The sequence below is a fragment of the Bos indicus genome, chromosome 15 (genome assembly GCF_029378745.1).
Source record: "Bos indicus isolate NIAB-ARS_2022 breed Sahiwal x Tharparkar chromosome 15, NIAB-ARS_B.indTharparkar_mat_pri_1.0, whole genome shotgun sequence".
Classification (NCBI taxonomy): domain Eukaryota; kingdom Metazoa; phylum Chordata; class Mammalia; order Artiodactyla; family Bovidae; genus Bos; species Bos indicus.
Window position 1 is genome coordinate 24,624,703 of NC_091774.1, and position 26,090 is coordinate 24,650,792.

Sequence of the window (26,090 nt, forward strand, 5' to 3'; positions counted from 1 at the left end):
AGTACCAACCCCAGGAGAAGACCCTCAGCAGATTTCCCTACATTGCTCAGCCCTGGGGCTTCTACAGCACTGGAAAACCTACAGAGAGTGCCTGCAGGTTCCACGTCTCCCTTTCCTGGCCTTGGAATGTGTAAGAAACGCCAGCCTCACCTCTCAGTAGGAAGCGGCTCCCTACCTACTATGAGGAGCCTTCCTAGGGGTGGAGGTATTTAAGACACAGCTTAGAGGGCCATCAACCACACTGGGCTCCAGTGAGTTTAGCAGGAAGCAGGGCCCCGGGGTGCCGCAAACCCAAAGACACATTCTGGTGTGTCTAAGGAGGGAGGTGGAGAGGGTCCAGACCCAGGATGCCGAGGGAGGTGAAAGAGTGGGAGCAGGCATAGGTAGGTTCTCTTTTGAGCAGCCAGGAGGGACCTAAGTGTGTGGTCAGGAGAAGGCAGAGAAGGGAGACAAGAGGAAACAAGGAAGAGACTCGGGAAGAGCATCTCCTGACAGCCGTTACACCAGCTTTTAGCATTTATAACATTTCCAGTTTCCTCCTATTGCGGGTGAACCCAACAATTCCAAAAATGAAATGGAGGAAACAGCCTGAGAAATGTTCCCAAGGAATGACAGGGCTGCCCCCTTGTTCACGGCAAGTCTTCCTAGGAGAAGCAGGACTCCACAGAAAGTCTAACAAGAAGAGAGCCTGCACCCCGCAGTACCCTCCAGACCCCCAAAGCACAGAGAAGGAGTAGATAAGAGCAGAGCTCTGCCCAGGCAGCTAGGAGCCCCCCTTCCTGGGAAGCCTCAGGAAGCTGCAAGCTCTCCCCAGGCAGGTGGGAAGCTGAATCCCTGGGGAGAGAGACAGGTTTCCTGCACACAGAACTGCCCTGACTTAGTCAACAACAGGCTCTTGGAGCTCCCTCAGCAATTACTGCCTTACCACTCAGCTTCGTGGCTGGCCACTAATAATTTATTGCAAATGTCTCATTGCTCCAATAAGGCAGCCACTTCTCTACCTCTGAATTCCCTGCAGAGCATAACACAGCTGGGCACCCCAGCTGGTCCTCATTAAAACCCTTCCAGCCCTGAATCTTCCCACCCTCCCTTCACTCCCATCTCCAGCCCTGCTTTCTAGCAGCCGGCCCAGGACATTCACTTCTCCTCATTTTTAAGGGCTGGATTGCCAGGTGCCAGTGCCGGAAGGGCAGATGAGAGCCTCTGAGTCTGTAGATCTGACTGGTAGCCTGGTGAAATCTAGGCAAAGAGGGAATTGCTATTAGCAAATTCTCTAACTAGCATTCTCTTTATTGTCCTCCTGTGGAAGATACTCATTTGTAACATTTTGAGTCAGATCATGCAGAACTGACTGTAAGAATATTGCTCAGGAAGGGACTCTAGCAGGAGCCACTCAGCTTCTCTGGTTTTGATTTCCTCCCGAATAAAAAGTAGAGATAGCTATGCATTACTGTGGACAGGTGACTAAACCAGCCCTCCATTCTACATTTCTTTGCAATATTAGACCATCTCGTTCATCTGTGTGCAAAACAGTGAAAGACTCAAGGTTCCCATCCTGGCTTTGGCACTTATTAGCTGGTTGGTGCTGGGAAGTCACTTAAATCTTTCTGAACTAATATTCTCACCTGTGAAACGGGCAAAATAATATCTTCACCACATAGATGGTGTGAGATTTAAATGAGATACCACGTGTGAGCAGGATTGCTAAACCGTAGTTTAGTTCAGTCGCTCAGTCATGTCCGACTCTTTGCGACTCCATGAATCGCAGCACGCCAGGCCTCCCTGTCCATCACCAACTCCCAGAGTTCACCCAGACTCACATCCATCGAGTCAGTGATGCCATCCAGCCATCTCATCCTCTGTTGTCCCCTTTTCCTCCTGCCCCCAATCCCTCCCAGCATCAGAGTCTTTTCCAATGAGTCAACTCTTCGCATGAGGTGGCCAAAGTACTGGAGTTTCAGCTTTAGCATCATTCCTTCCAAAGAACACCCAGGGCTGATCTCCTTCAGAATGGACTGGTTGGATCTCCTTACAGTCCAAGGGACTCTCAAGAGTCTTCTCCAACACCACAGTTCAAAAGCATCAATTCTTCAGCACTCAGCTTTCTTCACAGTCCAACTCTCACATCCATACATGACCACTGGAAAAACCATAGTCTTGACTAGACCGACCTTTGTTGGCAAAGTAACGTCTCTGCTTTTCAATATGCTATCTAGGTTGGTCATAACTTTCCTTCCAAGGAGTAAGTGTCTTTTAATTTCATGGCTGCAGTCACCATTGCTAAACTGTAAAGTAGTATCCAAATGTTACTGATTTTTAACAGATCATAATGACTGTGGTAAATAAAAACCTTCTAAATAAGCAAATATAGGGGACAACAGAAACACAAAAAAGACCATTGCTAATGGATTTGCTGGTAACTCTTGCCTGCCCGGGGAGATAGGCTGCCCTGGAATTGCCTCTTGAAGTGGAGACTTAGAGCAGAGGAGTAAATGCTGATCTCAGGATGGAGGCTGGAGATTAGGGCTCTCAGAACACAGGGTGAGACCGCCTCCCACCCGCTGGGGCCCCTCCCACGTTGCTTCTGCAATTTGGCAGCAGACTCCCAGCAATCACTTCCCCAGGTGATGATACCACAGTAAATCGTGGCCCATATTTTTTAAGCACTTCCTGCAAAGGAAGCAGACCCTCCAGAAATGAATCTTCATTTGTACTACCCCTCAAAAAATGCTAATAAACTCATGAAAAAAGTTGTGTTATTGCTAAATGCTAATTGCATTTCCTTGGGTAAGCACCATAAAAAATTCATTGTAGTTTTTAGAAACAAGATGCCAACTGCATTTTAATTGCTAGAGAGGAGAAAGTCAGGAAGAAGCTTAACCAGGAAAATGCTAACTGGGCAGAAACTCAGAAAGACATCTCCCTAAGCCAGAAAACCCAGTCCTGAAACAAGAGCTGAGGAGAGATAGGTCCTGTGGGCCACCAGACCCTCCCTGAGGGAGCACTGACTCGGTGGCCCTCAGACATGCAACATCAGAGCACCTGGATATCTGGAGCACTCTGTTTGTTGCCAATCATGACATGTAGATTTAACAAATGTAGTCGCTCAGTCGTGTCCAACTCTTTGTGACCCCATGGACTGTAGCCCTCCAGGCTCCTCTGTTCATGGAATTTTCCAGGCAAGAATACTGGAGTGGATTGCCATTCTCTTCTCCAGGGGATCTTCCCAACCCAAGGACCGAACCTGGGTCTCCTGCATTGGGGCCCGATTCTTTACCTTCGAAGCTACTGGGGAAGTCCTGACAAATGTAAAGAAGTACATAAATAAGCACTAGAGAGAACGAGCTCCAGAGGTTTAAGAAACATGCATGGGAGGAAATTATTCTACTACCACCTTCCCGTGGGCGTGTGAGAGAGAGAAGGCAGGAATGCAACGAGGAGACGGAGACCGTATTTTGCTTTAATACCGGAAGTTCCGGACCAGTTCACAGAACTGTAATTTTAAAACCTCCCCACCATTCCAATGCTGACCAGAGTATTCTTACAGTGGTCTCCTGCCCTACCGCAGCAGAGCCAGCCAGAGCCAAGTGAGAGCAGGGAGCAGGTGAGATCCACAGGGAGTGGAGAGGATCCTGACTCCATGGGCTGAACCTGGGCTGACCCAGTCTTGACCCCATCTGCCCAGGAGCTTCCCAGTCTGGGTCTCTGGGGAGCCACTTCCCCGACCTGAGAGCTGGGAGAAGGCAGGCCCAGGGCAGGCTTGAGCGTCCTCCCAAAGATGTGCACAGGACCACAGAGGGGATGGGGCAGAAGGGCAGGCTCCTCGCTGCCACTGACAGCCTCTTCCTCTCCAGCTGCTCCCCGTGCCCCAGCCTTCTGCTCCCCCATCTTCCCAGCCCTGTCCCAGCTTCTCTCCCGTCCTTGAGGCACTCCGCTGAGACAGACTGGAAATCAGGGCCCACGGAGACAGGCACAGTGGCCTGGAGGCCGGCCGGTGGGTGGTGACTGTCTCCTGTGCACTGAAAAGAGATTCATGCCTCCTGCATCTGGGGCTGCTTCTCCTCCATCTAGTGGACCTGCCAGAGAGCCCAGGAAACATGAAGCTGGTGTGTAGTGAGATGGAGAAAACCAATCAATACGACTGGGGAAGGGAGTCCTGGGCTGAAGGAGAAAGGAGCTGATCCACAGCGTGGTTCCTCCCTCCATGAGCCAAGCAGCTAGCATTTTAATAGATCACTTATTTTATATATAGCTGTGTGTATATGTCCGAAAGAATCTTAAAAAGAGTGAATATATATATCTGTATGACAGATTCACTTTGTTGTACACTTGAAACCAACACATTACTGTAAATAACTATACTCCAAAAACATTTTTTTTAAAACATCACTTAACCACTCAGCTTCTTCATTTACACTTCTGTCAAACAGGACTAGCATATCTGTTTCTCTAGGGTTTTTGTAACGTTTGAATGAGAAGATGGATACATAGGTGTCCTGTAAACTCTACAAAATGTATTATCCACTACCTGCCCTGAGCCCAGCTTTGCAGAAAGACGCACGCCCTGCATTTGTAAAGGACTTTATACAAATCACATGCTCTTGTTCTCTCACTTGCCTCTCCCACTGAAAGGATGAAGTGGAGAGGTTGGCTCAGGACCACACAAAATGAATTAGTTGCTGAAACCAGACTGCTAGATGCTGGGCTCTCTCCCTAGTACAGGGAGGGCAGGCAGGACCAGGGAAGAGTAATGAACATAGATAAATGCATCATAACACTTGGGTCACTCACTCCAAGCCTACAGCTGGGCAGGCCTTACTTCATGTAATCTTCACGTATCACAGCATATAAGACAGACTGGATGGTTATAACCAGGACACTGAAGTTTACCAAGCTTAGGAATCTGGGCTACAAACTCGGGTCGATTCTTCCCGAGTGAATGCTTAAACTGATAGAATGGATTCAGCTGTCACAAGCATCACTTCCTCTGAAACCTTCCCCCGCCCCCAGCAGGGCCCAGGCCCAAGGGGCGAGAATCACGGTTTCGAGGGTTGGGTCTTTGACAAACTGGTCTTCTCCACTTGCCCCCACTCACCTGCGCTGCCGTGTCCTGAATCCAGTCCAGGAACTCGGCAACCTTGGCGTAGACTCCGGGGTGGCTGGGTTCTGCGCAGCCGTGTCCCCAGCTGACCACCCCCACCAGGCGCCACGTGCCCTCGTCCAGGCACACCAGGGGACCCCCGCTGTCCCCCTGAGGGATCCAGCCACCAGACACAGAGAAGCGGGCAGTTAAGTCCCTTCTGGTGGAGAGGCGCCAGCGTGCTCCCCGCCCCCACCCCAGGCTGGGCGCGCACCCTGCACTCCAAGCCGTCCTGCTTGCAGGATGAATCCTGTCTCGCCTCACCCATCCTTGACCCTCACTGCGCTGCCCACTTGCCTGGGCTCTTCCTCTGCTACCAGAGAAGACGTCAGCCAGGCGCCCAGCCCGCAGCCCCCGCCCCGCACCAGGCCCTCGGCCGCACCTGGCACGCATCCGCCCTCCCGTCGAGATAGCCGGCACACAGCATGCGGGGCGTCAGAGCCCCGCTGTACACGCAAGAGCTGTTGCAGAGCTGGGTGCTGAGCAGAGGGACCACGGAGTCCTGGAGCACGTCGGAGCTGCGGGCTGCAGGGAGGTAGATGGGAGGGTCACAGACGGAGGTGGGAGAGGCAGAGGCGCTAGAGGGCCGACCCCAGGGACATGGAAGCCCAGGACTCTGGCCAGGAGGGTCCATCAGACTTGGAGGGGAGGGGTATGCATCACACATACACCCTGATGCTGAGGCCCTGGCACTCCTGGGAGGCGGGGAGGGAGAAGAAAGGGCCTGGGTTTCAGGGAAAATACCAGTTTGTTCTCCCAGAAGGACCCTGGGGCCCCCATCTAACCGAGGGTGATGCCAGAGGAGAAGGGGGCTTATGCTGCCCTGTGGCCAGGGAGGAGGAGGCCGCGGTGCCTCACTTCTGGGGACAGATTCCTCCCCTCCCACCCCGACCCCCCCATCCTGTGCACCCAGGGCCCTGGGAGCTGACTCACTGTGGCCGGGGTCAGTGTGGCCCCAGCCAGACACCCAGCACTCCGAGCCCCTCGGAAAATCCCGCTCTTCAGCCGGCAGGCACACGGCGCCCACGGTGTCTGCGGAGAGGCAGTGGTCCTGGGCCCCACTCAGGCTCCCCTTCTCTGCCCCCGAGCCTGGGTGCAAGGACCAAGGCCAGCCAGTCCTCCTTGCCCCTTTCTTCAAACAGTCCTAGTTCCAGCTTCCCGCGTGGTTGTGCGGGCCAGGCTCTGTACCACCTGGGGGTCACCATTCACGCAGAGGACCCTGTGGAAACTGCTGTGTACCTGGCATCCTAGGCTGGGCGGGGTACACATGATACCCCACCTGGGACCGATGAGGGAAACTCATGCTGGACGCTTGTACCTAGCCTCTCCTAATGAGGACCCTGTTTGGATTTTCCCCAGGGTGTCTAGATCCTCTTGGGACATGGTTCCAAAACCATGGGACCCGTTCTATGGGTGAGCGCGAACCTGATTTTACAGAGTGTATAGGCCTGCCCTTAGATAAACACCACTTCACTGGGAGAAAGTATTTCCTCTTCGTTTCTCTTTCAGCCTCTCTGCAATGAGGAGAGAGACTGTCTGGGCTGCTCTGTGCCTCTCTGGACTTCCATCCTCCCCTTCTAAGCACACAGAGAGCAGCCTGAGTCAGTAGTTCTGCAGAGCACAGTGCCAAGCTGGGACTTGAGCACTGTTTTGCTTCCAGTCTGTACATTTTTGTGGTTGTTATATTCCCTCTAAGTCATAAGGTCTCCAGTCTGGTGGAAGCCTCAAATTTCCCTTTGAGTATATTTAAGTCATTTTAGAAGCATTAGCTGTTGAACAGCAGTGCAGAGAGCACTCGTATATGGTAGACTCTGTAAACAGTATACAGCAACATATGTTGCTGGGGATACCCCAACAGGAACCAATGGAAGGGAGGAGTGCTGAGTGTGTATGAGTGTGTGTGTGTGTGTGGTGTGAGAGTAAGCGTGCACAGGAGTAGGTGTGCCTGTGTACTCATGTGAGCCTTGCACGAGTGTGTGAGGGCATGCACAGGTGTGTGTGCATGCCTGGCACATGCATGCGGAAGAGAGAGCTGGCCTTCGAGGGCAGACACTGTGGAGGAGACGCCCTGCCCGGGAACTGTTTGCCTCCTGAACTGGAAGAGAGTCACTTCCCTCATCTGTACACACCTGCCTCAGCTCCCTGACAGGCTTGTTATGAGGATGGGGAGGTCAAAGGGTTGTTACAAGGATGGGGGGTTGGGTGAAAGGATATTTGGTAAAGTAAGTCTTATTAACCATAACATGGTGCTGCTTATTAACTGTTATCCTATTAACTACACGTGCTGTGTGCTAAGTCGCTTCAGTCATGTCCGACTCTTTGCAACCCTATGGACTGTAGCCTACCAGGCTCCTCTGTCCATGGGATTCTCTGGGCAAGAATACTGGAGTGGGTAGCCATTCCCTCCTCCAGGGGATATTCCCTACCCAGGAATCAAACCTGTGTCTCTTACATCTCCTGCATTGGCAGGCGGGTTCTTTACTACTAGGGCCATATAAGAAGCCCAGTAACTATATAGTTAACTATTATCCCTCCTAACCCGGCTGGGACCTGGCACCAGCCTGGGAACTGGGTGGAGCAGCCTGCTGGAGAAGGAGTCACTGGGAAGCTCTTCTGGGGACCTCGAGGCAAATCCCACCTGCCACCCAGCTATGAAAAGGGCCAGACTCTTTGTCCCCAAAAGAGCATGTGGAAGAGTTGGTGCAATCCAAGGTCCCCAGAGTCCATGACGGTCCCCAAGTGAAGAGACCATTGTAAGATTCACAGCATGGGGGGCTTCTAGGAACCCTCGTGGCTCCCACCCTCCACCCCTTCACCGCAGCCTCACCTGAGAAGTGCAGTGGGGTGCGGAGCTGCAGGAGGGCCACGTCATAGTCATGGTTCTGGGCGCTGTACAGAGGGTGGGTGATGATCCGCTGCACCACAGCCCCCTGGTGTGGCCTGACCGTGCTGTGGCTGACCAGCCCCGCATGGACCCGCCAGCTGGACAGGCGGGACAGCCTGAAACTGCACACGGAGGCCGCGCTGAGCCCGAGGGAAGGAGGGGCAGGAGACGCTGACATAGGTGAGGTGGCAGGTGGAAGAAGCCACCAGAAAGGCTATTAGTGGGGAAGCTATTAGTGGAAGAAGCCACCAGAAAAGCTATCACCGGGCTGCAAGTTCCCAGGACCCAGGCCTTTTTGAATCTACCCCAGCATTTGGTAAGACACTGGGCATGCAGTAGGTGCTTAATAAATGCTCAGGCCCTGATGGATTGAGAAATGAGACGCTATGGTCATCGGCCACTACTGCCTCCCTCCAGTATAACCCCCTCCAGGTTTTGCAACAGATAAGGAAGAGCCTCATGTGGTATGAGAGCTCTAAGCTGACTCAGCAAGGCTGCGCTCAGCACCGTCTCCCCACTTCCTAGGTGTGGTCTCCCCACTTCCTAGGTGTGATCACAAGGGAGCCACTTCCCCTCTCCTGGCCTTGGCTCCTCGCTATAACATGAGGGTTACACGACCTGCCCTGCCTTCTGTCAAAGAAGATGGTCAGAGAACCCTTCCTTCCTTCCAACCAGTATTAAGTACCTGCTGTATTTCAGGACTGTTCTAGGCCATGGGAACAAGGCAAGGGAAATCCACAAAGGGATTCAGTGATAAACAAGACTCTTGCCTGCCCCCATGGAGCTTCCAATCTGAAGGGGAGGAAGGACATAAAGAATCACGTGGAAATGGATTTAACTACGGTGCTGATAAACATCAGTACAGAGGGCTATGAGTGGGAAAGCATTTTAAAACCTTAAAAACCAAATGAAGCCAAAGAACCAATGTTTGTATTATTATTGCCATTCCGGCAGGTCTTGAACAGGGAGAATTTCACAAACACTCCGGGGCCCACTCGCACCGGACGTGGCAGGCAGACAGTTGGACATCTTATACAGAACGTACCAACGGCTGACTTTCAGAAAAGGCCCCAGAGGTGCCCCCCTCCCGTTTTGGGGGGCCCCAGACTTGCCTGTGCGTGCAGTGCGCCGCGGTCACCACCCAGCGTGGGTCCAGAACAGAGGCCCCACATGTGTGCCGGGAGCCCAGGGTCACACTGGCCTGCCAGGGCCAGCGCCCAGGAGCTGCTGCCTGCCCGCCCACGATCCGGGAAGCCAGGGGCCTGGCCCCACACTCTGCAAACAGAGAAGCACCCGTGAGATGGACACAGGGGTGGCTGTCCACGGAGTGTGGACAGCTCCCGTTTATCATTCCTGGTCCTAAGCATGGAGCGGAAAGGCCATCTCACTAAGGGAGGGACTGTGACTGCATCGTCCGTGGAGCCACAGGACCTAAGAAAACGCCTGGGCCATAGGAGAGGTCAAATGGGGGCCTGTCGTGTGGGAAGATGACACGTGAAGATGGCTAGATGACTGGGAAGACGGGAGAAAGGAACTCTACACACTGTCTCCCACTTGGCCCCTAGTTCCTTGCCCTCCTTAGATTCTAGAAGCTGCTGGTCCCCCTTTGGGGTGCTCTGGAAGAAGGGGAGGGGGTGTCAGAGGCCAGGGCGGGGAGTGAGGCAAGGAGGTTGCCTGCCCAGGTCAGCAGCTGGTGGGGAACAGAACAGAGGCGTCCATGGGGCTCTGTCCTGGCAAAACTGTGTCTGCAGGAAGGGCCCGGTGGGTGGGTGGGCAAGACATCCCCCTAGACCCAGGCGAGCCTCCCACTGGGGCTCTTCCACCCAGGGGCATGAGGGAGACCTCCTTCTCCCACCGCCTCCTTCCCAGACCCGTAAGGGGACTCACCGGAACACTTGAGGGAGACGATCTGACCAGAAGCACAGCGGTCCCTGCAAAACAGAGGCAGCGCCAGCAGGGAGCTGGACAGGGGCCCAGCCCAGCCCAACACCCCTCGGGGCCTGGAGGAGGGGGCATTGTTGGGGGACAGCAGACAGGGCCACTCTGTGGCCACAGATGTCTGCTTCCCGCCCCCACCCAAGCCTTCAGACCCCTCCTTGTAGCAGGTCTCTGGGGCAGTAAGCAGGCTCTGCCTGGCCATTCAGGGCGTCGATGTGGGCAGAGCCCAGAATTACAAATGGAGCACTGATGGATGTAAAAATTCAGTAGTTCCCACTGAAGCGCCCGGTACGCTCAGAGTGAATAGGCGAGTGAGTGAACGGACATGGTCCTTCACCTCCTGTTCCAACCCAAGCCGACTCCACTTAATCCAAGCCCTCTGCCCAGCGCTGTGTACTCACAGCCCGCCTCCTCTCCCCTCCTCTTTCTTAGCATAAACCTCCACTCCTTTTGGACCAAAGCTCTCTCCTCTGCTCACCTCTTGCCCCCAGCATCCAACGCCTGGATCCTCGGTTTCTACTGGTTTCCCAAACCCACAGCCCTCTGGCTCTCCTGGCCGAGTCTGTCCACTACTGTTACCTTTGCCTGTTCAGATATCTAAGGCAGGAGCATTGGTGCCCCTGATGGAGCATGAGGGGGCAGGAGCTGGGCCAGAGGGGCCGAGGTTCAGAGGGGACAGAAACAGTGGCTGCAGAGGTGAGAAGGCTTCAGAGCACGGTTGAGAGGACTGCTGGAAAGCTTGAGGACGCCCACCCCCAGGATCGGGGGAAGGTCCGTTCCAGAACCCTCTCTTCTCTGAAGAGTCTCTGGGTTCCAAGCAGTCCACTATCTCTCTCCTGAGATACCAGAATCATCCAAATAAAGTGTGGCAGGGGTAAGGGGGACTAGTTTGGGGGCAAGAGCCTGGTTTCAAGACATGGTTTGGCCGATTATCAGTTCTGCGACCTTACACAAGGCCCTTTATCTCACTGAATCTCAGTTTCCCCATCTGTGAAATGGAAATAAGAGTACCATTTCAAATCCTCTGACAATAACACCAAATCCTGCCATTTTTGTGATGGGCAAATAAATTATGTATATAGGCAGAACTCGTATGAAATGAAAAATTCCTCTCTGTCGTCCTATCTTACGCCTCCAGTGTCCTCACCACTAGGCTCCCATGATAGGAAGGTTTTTGTTGGGTTGTTCACGGAAGCGAGGGGCACCACTCAGTCCCACCCCCAAGTCTACCCCTTCCAGAGAAGCCCCACCTAGGCTGCCACACCTCCTCCGGGAAGCCTTCCAGTCTAGGAGAGAGCTGAGCAAACTCCCGGGAACTGTTGAGCCTGACATCAGACAGGTTCACCGCCTTGTGGTGAGTGAGTCTTGATAAGAAAGGGGAATAAAATGGGAAGACATTGGCTTTAAATGGCAATATGAGAGAAGAGGGGTTAGTATAACAGAATGTACAGGAAATACTGCACCAGGGTAATGACTGAGCAAGACTTTGACAATGAATGACTTCTGCTGGGATTTATATTTTGTTGAAAAGCAAGGATGCCCAAAGGAGAGAAACAGGCTGCCATCATGACCAGAGGCCAGGAGACGACAAAATGACCTCTTGTCATTTCCTGAGTACTCTGAGGGTAGCAGGCAGGGTCTCCAAAGCCCCTCCCCAACCCACCCACCCTCCACCTTCCCCAGGCCCCAGGTCCAGCCCCAGTTACCTAAGATGTCCGAGGCTCCTGCAGACACGCGCCCCCAGGGCAGAGCTCCAGCCCTCATGGCACACCAGCAGCCAGTCTTGCCGGGCCCTCAGCTGTACTTCCAGCAAGAAGTCCTCAGAAGTGTTTATTCTGAAAGATACTGAGACCACGGCATGAAAGCCACTTCCCATCTGCAGCAGGATGGAGGAGCTGGACCCCTCAACCGTGGGGCCTGAAAAGACCTTCATGATCGCCTGGGTCACCCAATGTCGGGCTCACTGTTCCCCCGGGAGCCAGCCAGTGCTGAGAACAAAAGAACCCCTCTCTCTGTGCTGCCCCTTCAGGTTTGTGTTTAACCAAGCGCTTTTACACGTGCTCCATCACCAAGGGTCACAGCCACGCGATGGCATGAGAATGCCCATCCTCCCCATTCTGCAGCAGGAAGTAAGGCACGAAGATCAAGCGACCTGCCCTAGGTCACAGGATCTGCAAGTGATGGAGCCAGGTCATCCGATTTCTGGAGAAGGCAATGGCAACCCACTCCACTATTCTTGCCTGGAAAATCCCATGGACGGAGGAGCCTGGTAGGCTGCAGTCCATGGGGTCGCTAAGAGTAGGACACGACTGAGCGACTTCACTTTCACTTTTTACTTTCATGCTTTGGAGAAGGAAATGGCAACCCACTCCAGTGTTCTTGCCTGGAGAATCCCAGGGACGGGGGAGCCTGGTGGGCTGCCGTCTCTGTGGTCACACAGAGTCAGACACAACTGAAGCGACTTAGTAGCAGTAGCAGCAGCAGCATCCAATTTCAAATCTTGTGACAGTACTGCTGATGGTGCCCACTTATTGAGCATCTGCTTTTTCTGGGCTCTATGGTAAGCTCCTTTACTTTATGCTCTTATTATGCTTACAGCTTCATGCGGTAAATATTTTTATCTCCACTTCATGGAGAAGGACATGGAAGCTCAAAGAAGTAATGTATTCAGAGGCACACACAGCTAGCAAAGGCAGGCAAGCCGATCCTAAATAATTTCTGTAACTGATTCTAACCCCAGGCTTTGCAGCACCGTATCTTCTGACCCTCCACCCTTACCTGTAGGGGAGGTGAGAAAATTCAGTGGGGAGGATGGGGAGATAGTGTGGTGTGATGTTTCCAGCCTCTACACTTTGCCGCTGGGTCAAGACCCGTGTCCACCACGCACTGGCCCCCAACACACACCTGGCTCCTCTTGCCCCACATGGCAGGCTCCCTCTGTCCAAATGGCAAGTCGCCACCTCTCCTGGCAGCCTGGGTTTTTAGCTGTGCCTCCGCTAGGGATCAAAACAGTCCCCGGGGAGTGCTGAAAGCCCTGAATCAGAGATCAGCTCCTGGAGGCTGCACGAGGGCCTCACCTTCACAGCACAGGAGATGCAGGTGGATGACAGTAAACTGGAAGGATCCCAGTGCTGTGCAGGGGCCCTGGGCCTGGGGTTGGGGAGGGCAGTCTCCCCACCTTGGGGGTGTGGCTCACCTGTTCTGGGAATCGAGGGGAGCAGGGCTTCCTCACTGCTGGCCTCGGAGCAGTTCAAAGTCATCTCATCCTGCAGGGTTTCAGGAGTGGGCTGAGAGGCAGCTGGCCACAGATACAGCACTTCAGAAGACAAAGACAAGGAGAGGGTCACAGAGAAGAGGCTGGGAAAGGAAGGGATTCCCCCAGGAGGGAGCCCAGGTGCAGAACAAGACATCTGCTGCAGAGGGTGGCAAGGCAGCCTCCAGGGACTCCTCGTTACCACCCTGCTTTAGGCAGGTCCCTCCCAATACGCAGAGAGGCATCGCGCTTTCTGTCTTGTCTGTCTGTTTGTCTGTCTCTCTCTCTCACACTGGGAAAGATGTCCAGGTGCAGCTTGACCAGGGCCTCCCTGGATCACCTGCTCAAGCACATTTCTCACTACAGGACAAAAACGTTCCTCTACATAGAGCCCGAGGCCCTCCAGCTTGACCTGCATCCCGTCTCCATTTGCTGTCAGAGTAGATGGAAAAGGCAGTCATCCCACCTGCCCTAGACACCCGCTCACTTCCTGCTCCTCTCTCCCAGCACCCCCAGAGTCCATTCTTTGTCCCTCCCCCAGCCACTGAAGGTCCCAGCACTGACCTAGAAGCCAGGAGCCAACGCCCACACCAGCCAGCAGCCCCAGGGCTCCCAGTACCGCCCAGCAGCGCCGCCCGGCACACCAGCGCCCTGCCCCAGACACTGTGGGGAGGGCAGAGGAGTGTCTGAGGGCCCTGCCCCTGCCCACCAGCCCACTGCACCCCGAGGTCGAGACAGCCACCAAGCGGTGGCAGGATTTTGCCCCACTGCACCTGCCCACCTGCCCCTGACCCATTATCACAGGATGGGTGAGGGGCAGAGCTCCGATCACTGGAGCCTCAGAGCCCACTCAAGCCCCCATATGGGAAACAGAGAGAAAGCAGGTCCAGGACGGATAATGAGAAAGCCTCTGGCCATCAGACACTTAAGGCTGACCGAGGAAGATCTGGGGAGAAGGAAGCTGGGGGGTGTGGGAAGATCGTTCCTTCACTGCCCCACCCTGTCATTCCCCCGTGGCCCAGTCTGGCCTACTGGGTTGCTGCTGGGTCTCAGGCCTCCGTAGCAGGTCTCCTGGCTCTGCGGATCCCGGCCCCTCCTCTGCATCCTGAGCCTCTGTGGGAGCTTGGCCATCCAGCATCGGGCTCTGTGGGAACAGCTGTCAGTCACTCACCAAGAAGAAAATCTCCACCCAGCACAAGTCCCCACTGTCTAACTCCAGCCACTCCCTCGCTGCCACTTGCAAGTCTTTTTCCACCCTGGGGACTCGGTGTGCGTCCCCATAGAGGCCCCTCGGGCCTCCCAGCTCTCCTGGAACCCCTTGCCCTACCCACCTTACTCTCACCCACCCAGTAAGTGGCACAGCAGACACCCGAGCTTCGACTGGGCTGACTCCGAAGCCCACACTTTTCACCGCCCCCTCACCAGCATGGAGGGCATCCACTGAACCCCTCAACATCCCTCATCAGACCCTAAGATCCCACCTTCATCATTCCCTCCCATCTCAGAGGAAGAAGAACCCCTCCCCAGTGAACCATGCAGTCACTCACCCAGTAGATAGTATTTAGCCCAAGTGGACAGGCCACGATGGGGGTGCTGTAAGGACTTCAAGATAAATGAATGTGGACCTCCACCACCACCAACCCAGAGAATCTGTGTGTGAGTCCTTGAAGGTAAGTTGTGTTCAGTGACAAAAGGGAAGTTCCGTTCAGCTACCACTGGGATTTAAAAGGACAGCTTTCTTCTTATTGGGAAGATCAAGAAAGGCTCCCTGGAAGAGGCAGCCTTTGAGACAGGCCCTCATAGATGAATAGGGTTTGAAATGACATATATGGGCATTGGGTGTTCCGGGAAAAGGGTACTGAAGAGGCAAAGGAATGGGAGTAAGAAAGCTTAGAGGAGGGTAGGTCAGACATTTGTCTGAAGTTCCTAGTTCAAAGCCAGGTCTACAGCCTACTGTGTGAACGTGGTGATTCATCAGCCCTCCAAATTTTCATTTTCTCATTTATGAAATAAGAGTGATAAATCCTGCTTCCTGTTGAGTAGCCTCCCCTCTCTAGCCTTGTCTCCATTCCTTCTCCAAGCCAGAGTGATCTTTCTAAATGCAAACATGAGCAAGCTAACCTCGTCTTCACAGCACCCAGTAGGTCTCTGTAGCCTTCAGGAGAAGCACCCTGGCACGACTCGCAGCATTTTCTGTGATCTCACCCTCCTCAGCTCTCCATCCTCACCTGCCAGCGCTTACTCCTCCACAGCAGGACTCGGGGTCATGTTAACACACATGCCCATCCTCATGCCTTCACACACTGTCACTCCACAAAGGCATGGCGACTGCTCTCCCCTTCCACACACTGACCCCTAGGACCCTTCAAGACTCAGCTTAAGTGCCATCTTTTCCGGAAGCTTTCTTCAACCTGCAGGGCACCTATTGTGACCCTATATTATGCTCCTTTACTTGTCTTTCTCTCTCCCCTTTCTCTCTGGGTCTAGGATCCCAGGGTCTGGCTCAAGTCCTAGCACAAAGTGGGAATTCAGTTAATCCACATTGAATAGAAGGAAGGAAAGAAGAAAGGAAGGCAGAGAAAGAAAGAGGAAGGGAAGGAGGAAGGAAGAAACTAAACAGATTATGTGGCTGAAAGGGTTTTATAAAGTAAAACACAAATATTAAGTAGAATAATATATTAATAGTGTGTTAGTTGTTCAGTGATGTCTGACTCTTGTGACACCATGGACTGTAGCCCCCCAGGCTCCTCTGTCCATGGAATTCTCCAGGCAAGAATACTGGAGTGGGTTGCCATTTCCTTCTCCAGGGGATCTTCCTGACCCAGGGATCGAATCCAGGCCTCCTGCATTGCAAGCAGATTCTTTACCGTCAGAGCCACCAGGGAAGCCCCATGTATTAATTAGAAATATGTAAAAGCTATGGATCCTTTCTTCAGTGAAATTATACTCCACCCATGTCAACAGTCTTGGTCTGGAGAGAATTCCAGGGCACGCTCAGCCTTTTTTCCTGTCTCAGATCAAGGGAGCCTGGCTTGACATTCAGCCTCGGCACAAACTGGCCTCACCTGGGACACTGCCCCAACTCAGCACTCACCTGTCCAGGCTCCTGTGGTAGCCTGCAAAAACGGTCTTTAATGACACAGGCCCTCCTTTTGAGTAATAATGATTTACTAAGAGTCACCTATGGGCAAAGCGCCTGGCTTAGCCATGTGGGGGATGAGAGAGGGAACTAGATGTCAGCCCCCAGGGAAAATGAAACCAGAAGGCTGGCCACACGGGCCCCCTCTAGGATCCAGCCTGTGCACCAGAGCTGCCAGAGGCAAAAGGAAAGGAGGGTGGCAGCGGATGAGAAGGTTGGATGGCATCACTGATTCGACGGACGTGAAACTGGGCAAACTCTGGGAGAGGGTGAGGGACAGGGAGGCCTGGCGTGCTGCAGTCCATGGGGCTGCAAGAAGTTAGACTCGACTTGGCCACTGAACAACAACAAAGAAGCCCAAGGGTGGGGTCAAGGGTGGGGTTGAAAGAGAGAGAGGCCAGAACAGGGATTGGCCTTACCATGTGGGTCAGTGGCACCGATGGAAGCCTGGGGGTCTGCTAGGCAATGTCCTGGCTCTGTTCTTGGATCAGCATTGATTAAATAGCCTGACCAGCTTGGTTGGAGGCTGAGGTCTCCCTGCTTCACACATGGCTCCTCCCTTCATCTCCCTACACACACACACACAAGAGAGACAATGAACTCTGCTCAGAAACCATGAATAGACCCCTTGTTGCAGGAAAGGGGGCCGAGGGCTAGGCTGGGCTGGGCAGCCCCAGCCCCTCCCATCTGCTAACTGGAAGCTTAGAAACAGAGAAAAAGGTTACAAGGAGGAGGGGAAGCCAGCTCCTGTTGCTTAGCAACCAGGCCCCTTGTGCCAAAAAGTGTGCCCCATGCATGCTGGCATAATACACCCCCCACCCCCTTCCTGCTGACAGGGCTGTATTCAGGAGAATGACATCAGCATTTGCTGAAATGTTTCTGAGCCCTGCGGATGAGATCTCACCTCTGTGTGGGTTGGCTTTCCCAGCAGTCTGGGGCTGTCTCCGTGCTGCAGTTGGGATGATGACGGGGAATCTGCCACCTCTCTTCTCCAGGCTGCACTTGTCACCCCAATGCCAGGGAAATGGGCCCTCTCCGCCTCACTGCCCTGGGAACCAGCTGCTAGGGGAGACTTCAGTGCCATGTTGCTTCAAAGCACAAGGATGGGCTAAACACACCTGGCAGCCACATCTGTTTAGCCAAGGAGGCAGAAGAGGTCCCAGGGAAGGGAAACGCTAGTGTGGCTCCTCCTCCTCCAACGCCTCTCAAAGAGCCCTCAGATGGGACAGCTAAGAAGATGGGGTTACAGTCAGCCTTCATCCAACCCCAGTTCTGCTCCTTCCCTTACCCAGCCTCGCCTGGGAAGTTATGATCTTAGTACCTGCCTTAATCCCAGGGATGGGGAAGCCTGGTGGGCTGCCGTCTATGGGGTGGTACAGAGTCGGACACGACTGATGCGACTTAGCAGCAGCAGCAGCAGCATAGAGCTGATGCTGGAATTAAAGGAGTTACTGGGTATCAAACTCTTAGCTATTGAAGATAAAACTTTAAGCAGACTTCTCTGGTGGTACAGTGGATGAGAATCCGATCTGCCAATGCAGGGGATATGGGTTCAATCCCTGGACAGGGAAGACCCCACGTGCCGTGGAATAACTAAGCCCATGTGCCTCAACTACTGAAGCCTTGCAGCCAGAGCCTGTGCCCCACAACAGGAGAAGCCACCCCACAATGAGAAGCCTGTGCACCAAAATCACTGCAACGAGAAAGCCCAGGAGTAGCAAGGAAGACCCAGTACAACCAAAATACATAAATACTTGATCCTTCAAATACATTTTTTAAAATCTTGTAGCTTTATATCTAGTGTCTAACATAGACTCTGTGTAAATATTACGTGCTATTATGGTATCATCATTCTCATCATCACACAGAAATCTCCACACACAATACAACGAAGAGACAGAGGTCAGCTATGAGTCAGTCCCAGAAGCAGGAGGAGAACACGATGGCTGGAGCTGAGAAGCCCTTGGCCAGGCACTGATACTTCAGCCTACATACATGAATACTTACTGTGTGTCAGGAACGAACCTGGGCCTGGGGAATGATAAGCCACAGTTAGGAGTGTGCAGGCTGGGAGGAGAGATGGGAACAGATATAAAGAATTGTTTTTGTAAAAAGTGAAATAATGGAGGCATCAACACAGAGGTACAGGAGAATGAAGGGCTAGCTTACTCCTTACCCATAGGACCCAGAGAGAGCTTCACAATGGAGGAGATATTTGAGCTGAATTTCTGAGAAATGAGAAGGCTGCTGCTGCTAAGTCGCTTCAGTCGTGTCTGACTCTGTGGGACCCCATAGGTGGAAGCCCACCAGGCTCCCCTGTCCCTGGGATTCTCCAGGCAAGAACACTGGAGTGGGTTGCCATTTCCTTCTCCAATGCATGAAAGTGAAAAGTGAAAGTGAAGTTGCTCAGTCGTGCCTGACTCTTAGCAACCCCATGGACTGCAGCTTACCAGGCTCCTCCGTCCATGGGATTCTCCAGGCAAGAGTACTGGAGTGGGGTGCCATTTCCTTCTCCAATGCATGAAAGTGAAAAGTGAAAGTGAAGTTGCTCAGCCGTGCCCGACTCTTAGCAACCCCATGGACTGCAGCCTACCAGGCTCCTCCACCCATGGGATTCTCCAGGCAAGAGTACTGGAGTGGGGTGCCATTTCCTTCTCCAATGCATGAAAGTGAAAAGTGAAAGTGAAATTGCTCAGTTGTGTCTGACTCTTAGCAACCCCATGGACTGCAGCCCACCAGGCTCCTCCATCCATGGGATTCTCCAGGCAAGAGTACTGGAGTGGGGTGCCATTGCCTGATTCTTGTATTTGACACCCAAACTAAAGGCAACAAAAACAAAAAGGAAAAAATGGGACTACATAAAAGACTGCATGACAAAATAAAGCCATCAGTAAAGTAAAAAGGCAACGTGTAGAATGGGAGAAAATTTTGCAAATCATATATTTGATATACAATAAAATATACAAAGAACTTGTACAACTCAATGGCAAAAAAAAAAAAGCTTAAAAATAGGCAGAGGAAATGGCCTCTTTCTGGCCATTCTCTCTGCCTGGCTGTCCAAGAAGTCTCTCTTCTCTATCTCTCTGATACTCCTTCCATCCAAGATGAGCCACTCTGGGTTGCTCTGGCTGGTTTGGACAGGATACCTACCTCTAGAGCGAAGCAGTGGGAGTGTAGGGTTCAGAATTTAAGACGGCACTCACTGGCAGATCGAGTGTCAGCACCTGAATAACATGAACGATGCCATCTTAAATCAGGTGCCCTAGTGTGCTGTATCTGAAACCCAGTGAAGCATAATCCCACTGTAATTTCACCCTGAAGATTCAGATGTATCTCACCCTAGTCCTGGCCCTGCCCCCTGGCCTCCCCGCACTGATATTCCCTGACTCCACGGACCACCTCTAAAGATTAGCCTCCTCTTGAGACTTGCTTTCTTGCTTTCTCTCCTCCATCAGTTTCTACTCTCAAAAAAAAAAAAAAAAGAAAAAAACAAGGGCCTCTTGCAACCGCCCTTCAGCTGGGACCTGGTACCTCCAAAGAGATAACACTGTGATCTTTCTCCCCCACCCAAATGGAAATATCCAAGTTCAAGTTATATGGAATTCTCATATATATAAAGTTTTTTAAAAGAGACCACTGAATCTACCATCTCTCTTATCAAGGGAGAAAGCTGATGCTCTGAAAGGCGAGTAAGTCAGCACATTGGAGGCCATGGGCGCTTGGAAGCCCAGGTCTCCTGACATCTGGCCCAGGGTCTTCCCCACTCCCAAATATGCCCCACAAGCCACATATTCACTGCATGGGCAGGCTCCAAGAGAAGAAATCCCGCCTGTGACTGCAGCTCCAGCCAGTGCCTATGGAGCTCCAGCTTGATCATTATCTCCCCTTCGAGTCTGCCAGGGAATGACAGCTTCAGCCTTTGTGGATTTAAGCCTGCCCATGATCTTCTCTGACTGCATCCCTTGTGGATTTCCAACTTGCTTAGACAGCCTCCATAATTGCTCTCATTTTATCCTCTGGAGAGGGAAAGGTTGGTGCTCTAGGAGGAAAACATGTCTGGCGTAATGCCAGCTTGAGATTCTGGAACACTCTGAATATCCCCCTTAGTCCCATCTATCCCCCCTCTTTAGCTTCATCTATCAGCAATGAGTCCATCAACCTCACGGAGTCTCCATCTGTAGCATGGTCCACCTACACCCACAGTATCCCTGCATCCCCTCAAATAGCCCCACCTCCTTCAAGTTCTGTTTGGATCATCCCACTGAGGTTAGTTCAAGCCACCAGACCCTCTACTGCCATCCCACAGTCTAATGAGCCCCAAGCACATCCCCTTCCATCCAACCCTCTGTAGAGTGTTTATCTCGATGAAGAAATTAAATGAATGACTCCTAAGTCTAATAAGAAGGACGCTTTAATGAGTGAAAATTGGGAAAATGCTAGATTCAGTTAAGTTATTCCAGACCATTATTGCATATTAATAAATAGTGAAGAAACCCCAAGTGTCTGTTGCCGTATTGCTTGCTTTGAATACAAAGAAATGGATAAACATGTATTTAGAAGGAAAAGAAATCTATGTGGTCTCATACGGTAATGAGCTGCTTTCTTTCATCAGCATATTGTCTCGGAGCACTCCCTTCTGTCTTGTTATTTTGCCTGAAGTCTAGAATAGGGGGTGCCCAAGCATTTCCAAGAGGGCAGGGCAGCCCCTCCTGCAGGGCCTGGGCTCGTGTGTGCTAAGTCTCTTCAGTCGTGTCCAGCTTTGTGCGACACTATGGACTGCAGCCTGCGAGGCTCCTCCTGGGATTCTCCAGGCGAGAATCCTGGAGAGGGAGGTGACTCCTGCTCACTAGCCCCTCACTAGTCTTCTCCCCTCACTAGCCCCTTTTCTCCCCAGCCAGAAATTTGACTTTTCTTTGGCAAATGGAAATCAGGAATATCTTGGGATCATCTTTGCCTGCTCCCAACTCCTTACCTTCCATCAGTCATTCAAGTTTGTCATCTCTCAAGTCCACCCCTTCTTCCAACTACCCACAGCTACTCCCGTGACCATCCACCAGCATCTTCCCCAGAATGACTCTAACACCCACCCAGTTTGTCTCCTGCTTCTCGTCTATTCCATTCTAATCAGTCTACACCTTTACTTCTTCCTTTTCAGGAAATCTAGATAGCAAGTATCAACATGAAAGGATAAAATAAATGAAAATGTACCCTTCTTTTTTCTACCATGCTGCCAAAGCAGCATTTCCTAGAGCAAATCTAAACAGATTAAAAACCTACCATGGCTCTCAAGCTCCCATGATAAAAAGCATTCATTCGTTTACTCACTCATTCATTCAGCAAGTTTTTGTTGCTTCCTACCAAGTACCAGATATACCATTCTAGATTCTGGAGTTACATTAACAAACGAGTCAGACAGAGCCCCTGCCCTCAAGGAGTTTATAGTCTAGTTGGGTCAAGCCAACAATTAGAGGGCTGTCTCTCACAGGGAGGAACAGGATGTAATGGGAGCACCTAATGTGAATCCAGGGTGTTCTTAGCAGGGCACAGACGGTTTATTCCAAGTATATCAAACATACTTTTCTAGCCTAATTTTTTCTTCGCTTAACCCCTTTCGCATAAGCCAGTCTCCAGTCCTTCCTACACTAAACCACAGCACCTGTGTTCCTGCTGTCCTCTATTCCTGAAAGACCATCCCCCTTATACTAATTATTTGAGTCCACCAGTCAGCCAATATATATTTGTTGAGAATGTACTATGTGCCAAGCACTGTGTAAGCACCAAAGATACAATGCTGAGCAAAAATCGCACTCAATCCCTGCTCCAAAGATCTTGCCCTGGTTAATGGGAAGAAACACACACGAACCAAAGGACCACAGAAGGTCCTCAGTTCCATCTGTGAGGAAGTGCTCTGAGAAGTACCAGGTGCAAAAGAGAGCGTGAAACAGACGAAAGACGCAGTCTGAACCCGTGTCCTCTGCATTGGCAAGTGGATTCCCATTAGACCACCAGTGAAGTCCTAGGCAGAGCCTTTAGAGCCAAGGTAAAGACTGGGCCTTATCCCTAGAGCAATGGCAATCATTTTTTAAATGCAGCCCAGGAAGACTCGTCGTTTGGCTTGTACACAGAGACGGAGCTATCGATATTCAACCGCGGGGCGGAAGGCGTTTGTGAGGGGCCAAGAAAGAGACCCTCAAGATTCCCAGTGGTGTCCGTGACTTTGGAGCAGAGCCTCAGTGACCGGTCCTACAGCACCTGGTGCTTCGACTATTGCGATGTCCGCACCTGACGATCATCCTGGGGACGGGATGCATGGTGCTCAACCTGTTGATGGCAATTCTGCTGACCGCGGAGGTAACACACCCAAACTCAAGGCTAGCTGTATGAAGTCATTGGCAATTACTGTTCGTCCGGGAGAATGACTGATAATGCCTGTGTTCTTTTTTGCTGTCTCTGTTCTTATGTTTACAATCAGTTTAATGCTGGTATACGGAGGAATTTCTTATCAATTGGGTTGGTTGATTCTGCTCGTCTGCTCCTGGCTTTTTGACTTTTTTCTCAGCTGCCTGGTTGCTTTCAGTTCTCTCACTTATTTGCCAAGAATCAAAGACTATATGGATCAATTACCTGATTTTCCCTATAAAGGTGACCTCCTGGCATCAGACTCCAGCTACCTCCTGTTCATTGTTCTTGTGTTCTTCGCCTTGTTCATCAGTTTAAGGCTTATCTGATCAACTGTGTTTGGGACTGTTATGAATACATCAGCAGCAACATGCTATAGATTGCTGTGTATCCGGCCTTTGAAGCACCTCCCCAGTATGTTTTGCCAACCTATGAAATGGCAGTGAAGATGCCTGGGAAAGAACCAACGCCTCCTTATATACCTGCCTGAAGAAATTCTGCCTTTGTCAATAAACCCTGTACCACCTTTTTGTCCTGATACATGTTTGATACAAAGTACATTTTCCTTTGTTCAAGTATTTATTTTCAAACACTGACAAGCTATTTGGATATCAGATTGTGTTGTTGCTGTTGTTAAGAATATTACATTTTAGTCATTTTTGAAGATTATCTAGGTTAAGCAAGAGCAAAATGCCATTGTTTGCCTTTGATGGGGGTTGGTGGAAAGGGGGTATTCTCTACAAGTATTCTTTTTTAACTTTGCACTTTCTTTTTATAATAGTTTGCGTTTCGGTTATTTGCTGTCCTGGATACTTTCAGAAAGAATGAATTCAATATTCAGGGTGAATGAGTTCAGTGTAAGATCTGACGTTTTCAGCTATGAGAACAGGAAAAATATGTCACATTTTATTTGACTGTGGAAGATGATGGTTGCATGTTTCTAATGTGTATGTGCTTCCATCTTTGAGATAAGATGCTGTAATAAATCTCTTAAATATACATTTTTTTAAAGCAGCCCAGGGATGTGATCAGCTTGCACCATCCTTTAAGACCCAAGTCAAATGTCCCTCTGTCTTCCCAATACCCCAGACAGTCCCCGTCCTGGAAAGCTCCCTCCAGCAGCCCAGGCACCCTGCACAGGGGTGACGAGCAAGGTGACAGGTAGGTCCTCAGCAGCGGTGGCACACAGTGTGGCACATGGTAAGTGCCCAGTAAAGAGTTTTCCAGCCGCCACTCACTCAATCAACACTTGCAGCTGTCAGCTTTGCTTCCTCTCCACCACCCTGACCAGTCAGGAAAGGTCCACCCTGCTGGGTTGGTTCAGACTCCTATCACGTCTTGGCTTCTAAGCAATCCCTCTGCCTCCCTTCTTTTTTTCTAAATTTATTTTTAATTGGAAGATAATTGCTTTACAATATTATGTTGGTTTCTGCCATATATCAACATGAATCAGCCATAGGTATACAGATGTCCCCTCCCTCTTGGACCTCCCACCCATCCCACCCTATCCCACCCCTCTAGGGTGTCACAGAGCACCAGCTTTGAGTTCCCTGCATCATACAGCAAATTTCCCCTGGCCATCTAATTGTACATACGGTAGTGTGTGTACGTTTCCATGCGACTCTCAATGCGTCCCGCCCTCTCCTTCCCCCACTGCGTCCACAAGTCTCTGTCTTCTCTGTGTCTTCATCTCTACTGCTGCCCTGCAAATAGGCTCATCAGTCCCATCTTTCTAGATCCCGTATTGTGCCTGCCTTCTTTCCCCTCATAACCCATGCTCCACATGCCTGCCAGGGTTCCTTTCTCAACAAAGGTCCGACCGGGCCACTCTGCAGCTTACATAAGCTTTCACCTACTCTCCAAAGCCTGCAGGATCAAACGCACTTTCTTCAGGCTAATTATTCAACGCCCCTCACAATCCAATCTCAAACTAATCTTTCTGGCCTCGGGTTTCACTGGATCCTTCCTTCCCTGGACCCTTTATTCCATCTACAGTCAATGCCCTAGACTATTCCTCAAGCAGACCCCCACTGCCACCCCCATGCTTCTACCGAGGCTGCGCTTCCCTCGTGTTTTCACAATTGGAAGACTTCTGGTGCTTCAAAATATAGCTCAATTGCTAACCCATCTCCTCTCAGCCCCCAAATCCAAAATTAGTAACGTCTTTTCTTTGTATTAATACATAGTCATTCCTAGCACCTTGCCCAGTAGTCCCATCCCGTCCCTGCCCTGTGCTGTCCCTCATCAGCCACTGAGGCAGCCATGAAAAGAAGAAACCAGCACAACATTGTAAGGCAATTACCCTCCAATTAAAAAATAAATTAATTAATAAAAAAAAAAAAGAGTGGGAGGGACGGGAAAGCAGCTCCCTCTCCCCACGTGGGAGCCTGCATTCCCAGGGGGAAAGGGAAACCAAGCCACGCTTGTTCAAATCTTTAGACAAAGTAACGACCTGACCTGTATTCTAGGAAACGGCTTCTAAGCCTGCAAAGAAGCAGCCATTGTTTCTGGACGATTTCTTAAGCTCAAAAATAAAATATCAAGTCTGTGATTTACATACTATAAATAAAAGTGACCTCCCCAGATGGCTCATTTTGTTCATCAAAGACCTCTTTTTCACTGTGCTTAAAAGCCATTTGCTTTGGGAGCCGTTCAGATTTTTATCTCAAGATGTGACCGTAGGGAATGCTTGGTGGAGTATGAACTCCAGGATGAATTCCCCACATGCGGAGTCAGCGGTGTCTCTGTTGGACACAAAGGGCGTTTCTCAGCTGCCTTAATCAAGACACAACGGAGTAGCAAAATCAATCAATCATGTGTTTGATTAAAAGCATCTTCCTAAACATCTGCTCCAGGTCAGCAATAGCAAACACCTTAAATCAATGTTAAATGGCTGATGTGACTGTAAAAGCTTTGTCACTCAGAGAAAGTCAGTCTCTCCATGTACAAATTTTTTTGATATCCACTTTGGCACTCCCTGGGCTTTCCTGGTAGCTCAAACAGTGAAGAATCTGCCTGCAACGCTGGAGACCCGAGTTCAGTTTCTGGGTCGGGAGGATCCCCTGGAGAACGAAATGGCAACCCGCTCCAGTATTCTTGCCTGGAGAATTCCATGGATAAAGAAGCCTGGCAGGCTACAGTCCATGGGGTCGCAAACAGTCAGACACGACTGAGCAACTAAATTTCACTTTTTTGGTCACTTACTGGTCTCTTCTTTCTTCTCCGAGACCGGCTTTCATCAGTTATCCAAAGCACATCAGTGGCTGATTGCGAATGGTGGGGTTGGGGCACTGCACAAAGTCCTCTGCTGTCTTGGAATTCATAGTCCAACGTACAC

At 51.3% G+C, this 26,090-nt stretch overlaps 1 protein-coding gene and 1 pseudogene across 1 annotated transcript; one reads left to right on the forward strand and one right to left on the reverse strand.

The window, feature by feature from the left end:
- Positions 1-2,787: 2,787 nt before the first annotated feature.
- Positions 2,788-14,011, reverse strand: TMPRSS5 (transmembrane serine protease 5). The gene is made up of 11 exons (XM_019975862.2): positions 13,780-14,011; positions 13,159-13,278; positions 11,669-11,807; positions 11,213-11,326; positions 9,912-9,955; positions 9,137-9,299; positions 7,968-8,146; positions 6,074-6,172; positions 5,523-5,665; positions 5,096-5,251; positions 2,788-4,076 (listed from the first exon to the last, which is right to left on the reverse strand). Exons 1-11 carry the CDS (start codon positions 14,009-14,011, stop codon positions 4,068-4,070), a joined length of 1,398 nt encoding a protein of 465 aa, XP_019831421.2. The 3' UTR covers positions 2,788-4,067.
- A 9-nt stretch (positions 14,012-14,020) lies between these two features.
- Positions 14,021-23,249, forward strand: LOC109568794 (lysosomal-associated transmembrane protein 4A pseudogene; annotated as a pseudogene).
- Positions 23,250-26,090: the final 2,841 nt, after the last annotated feature.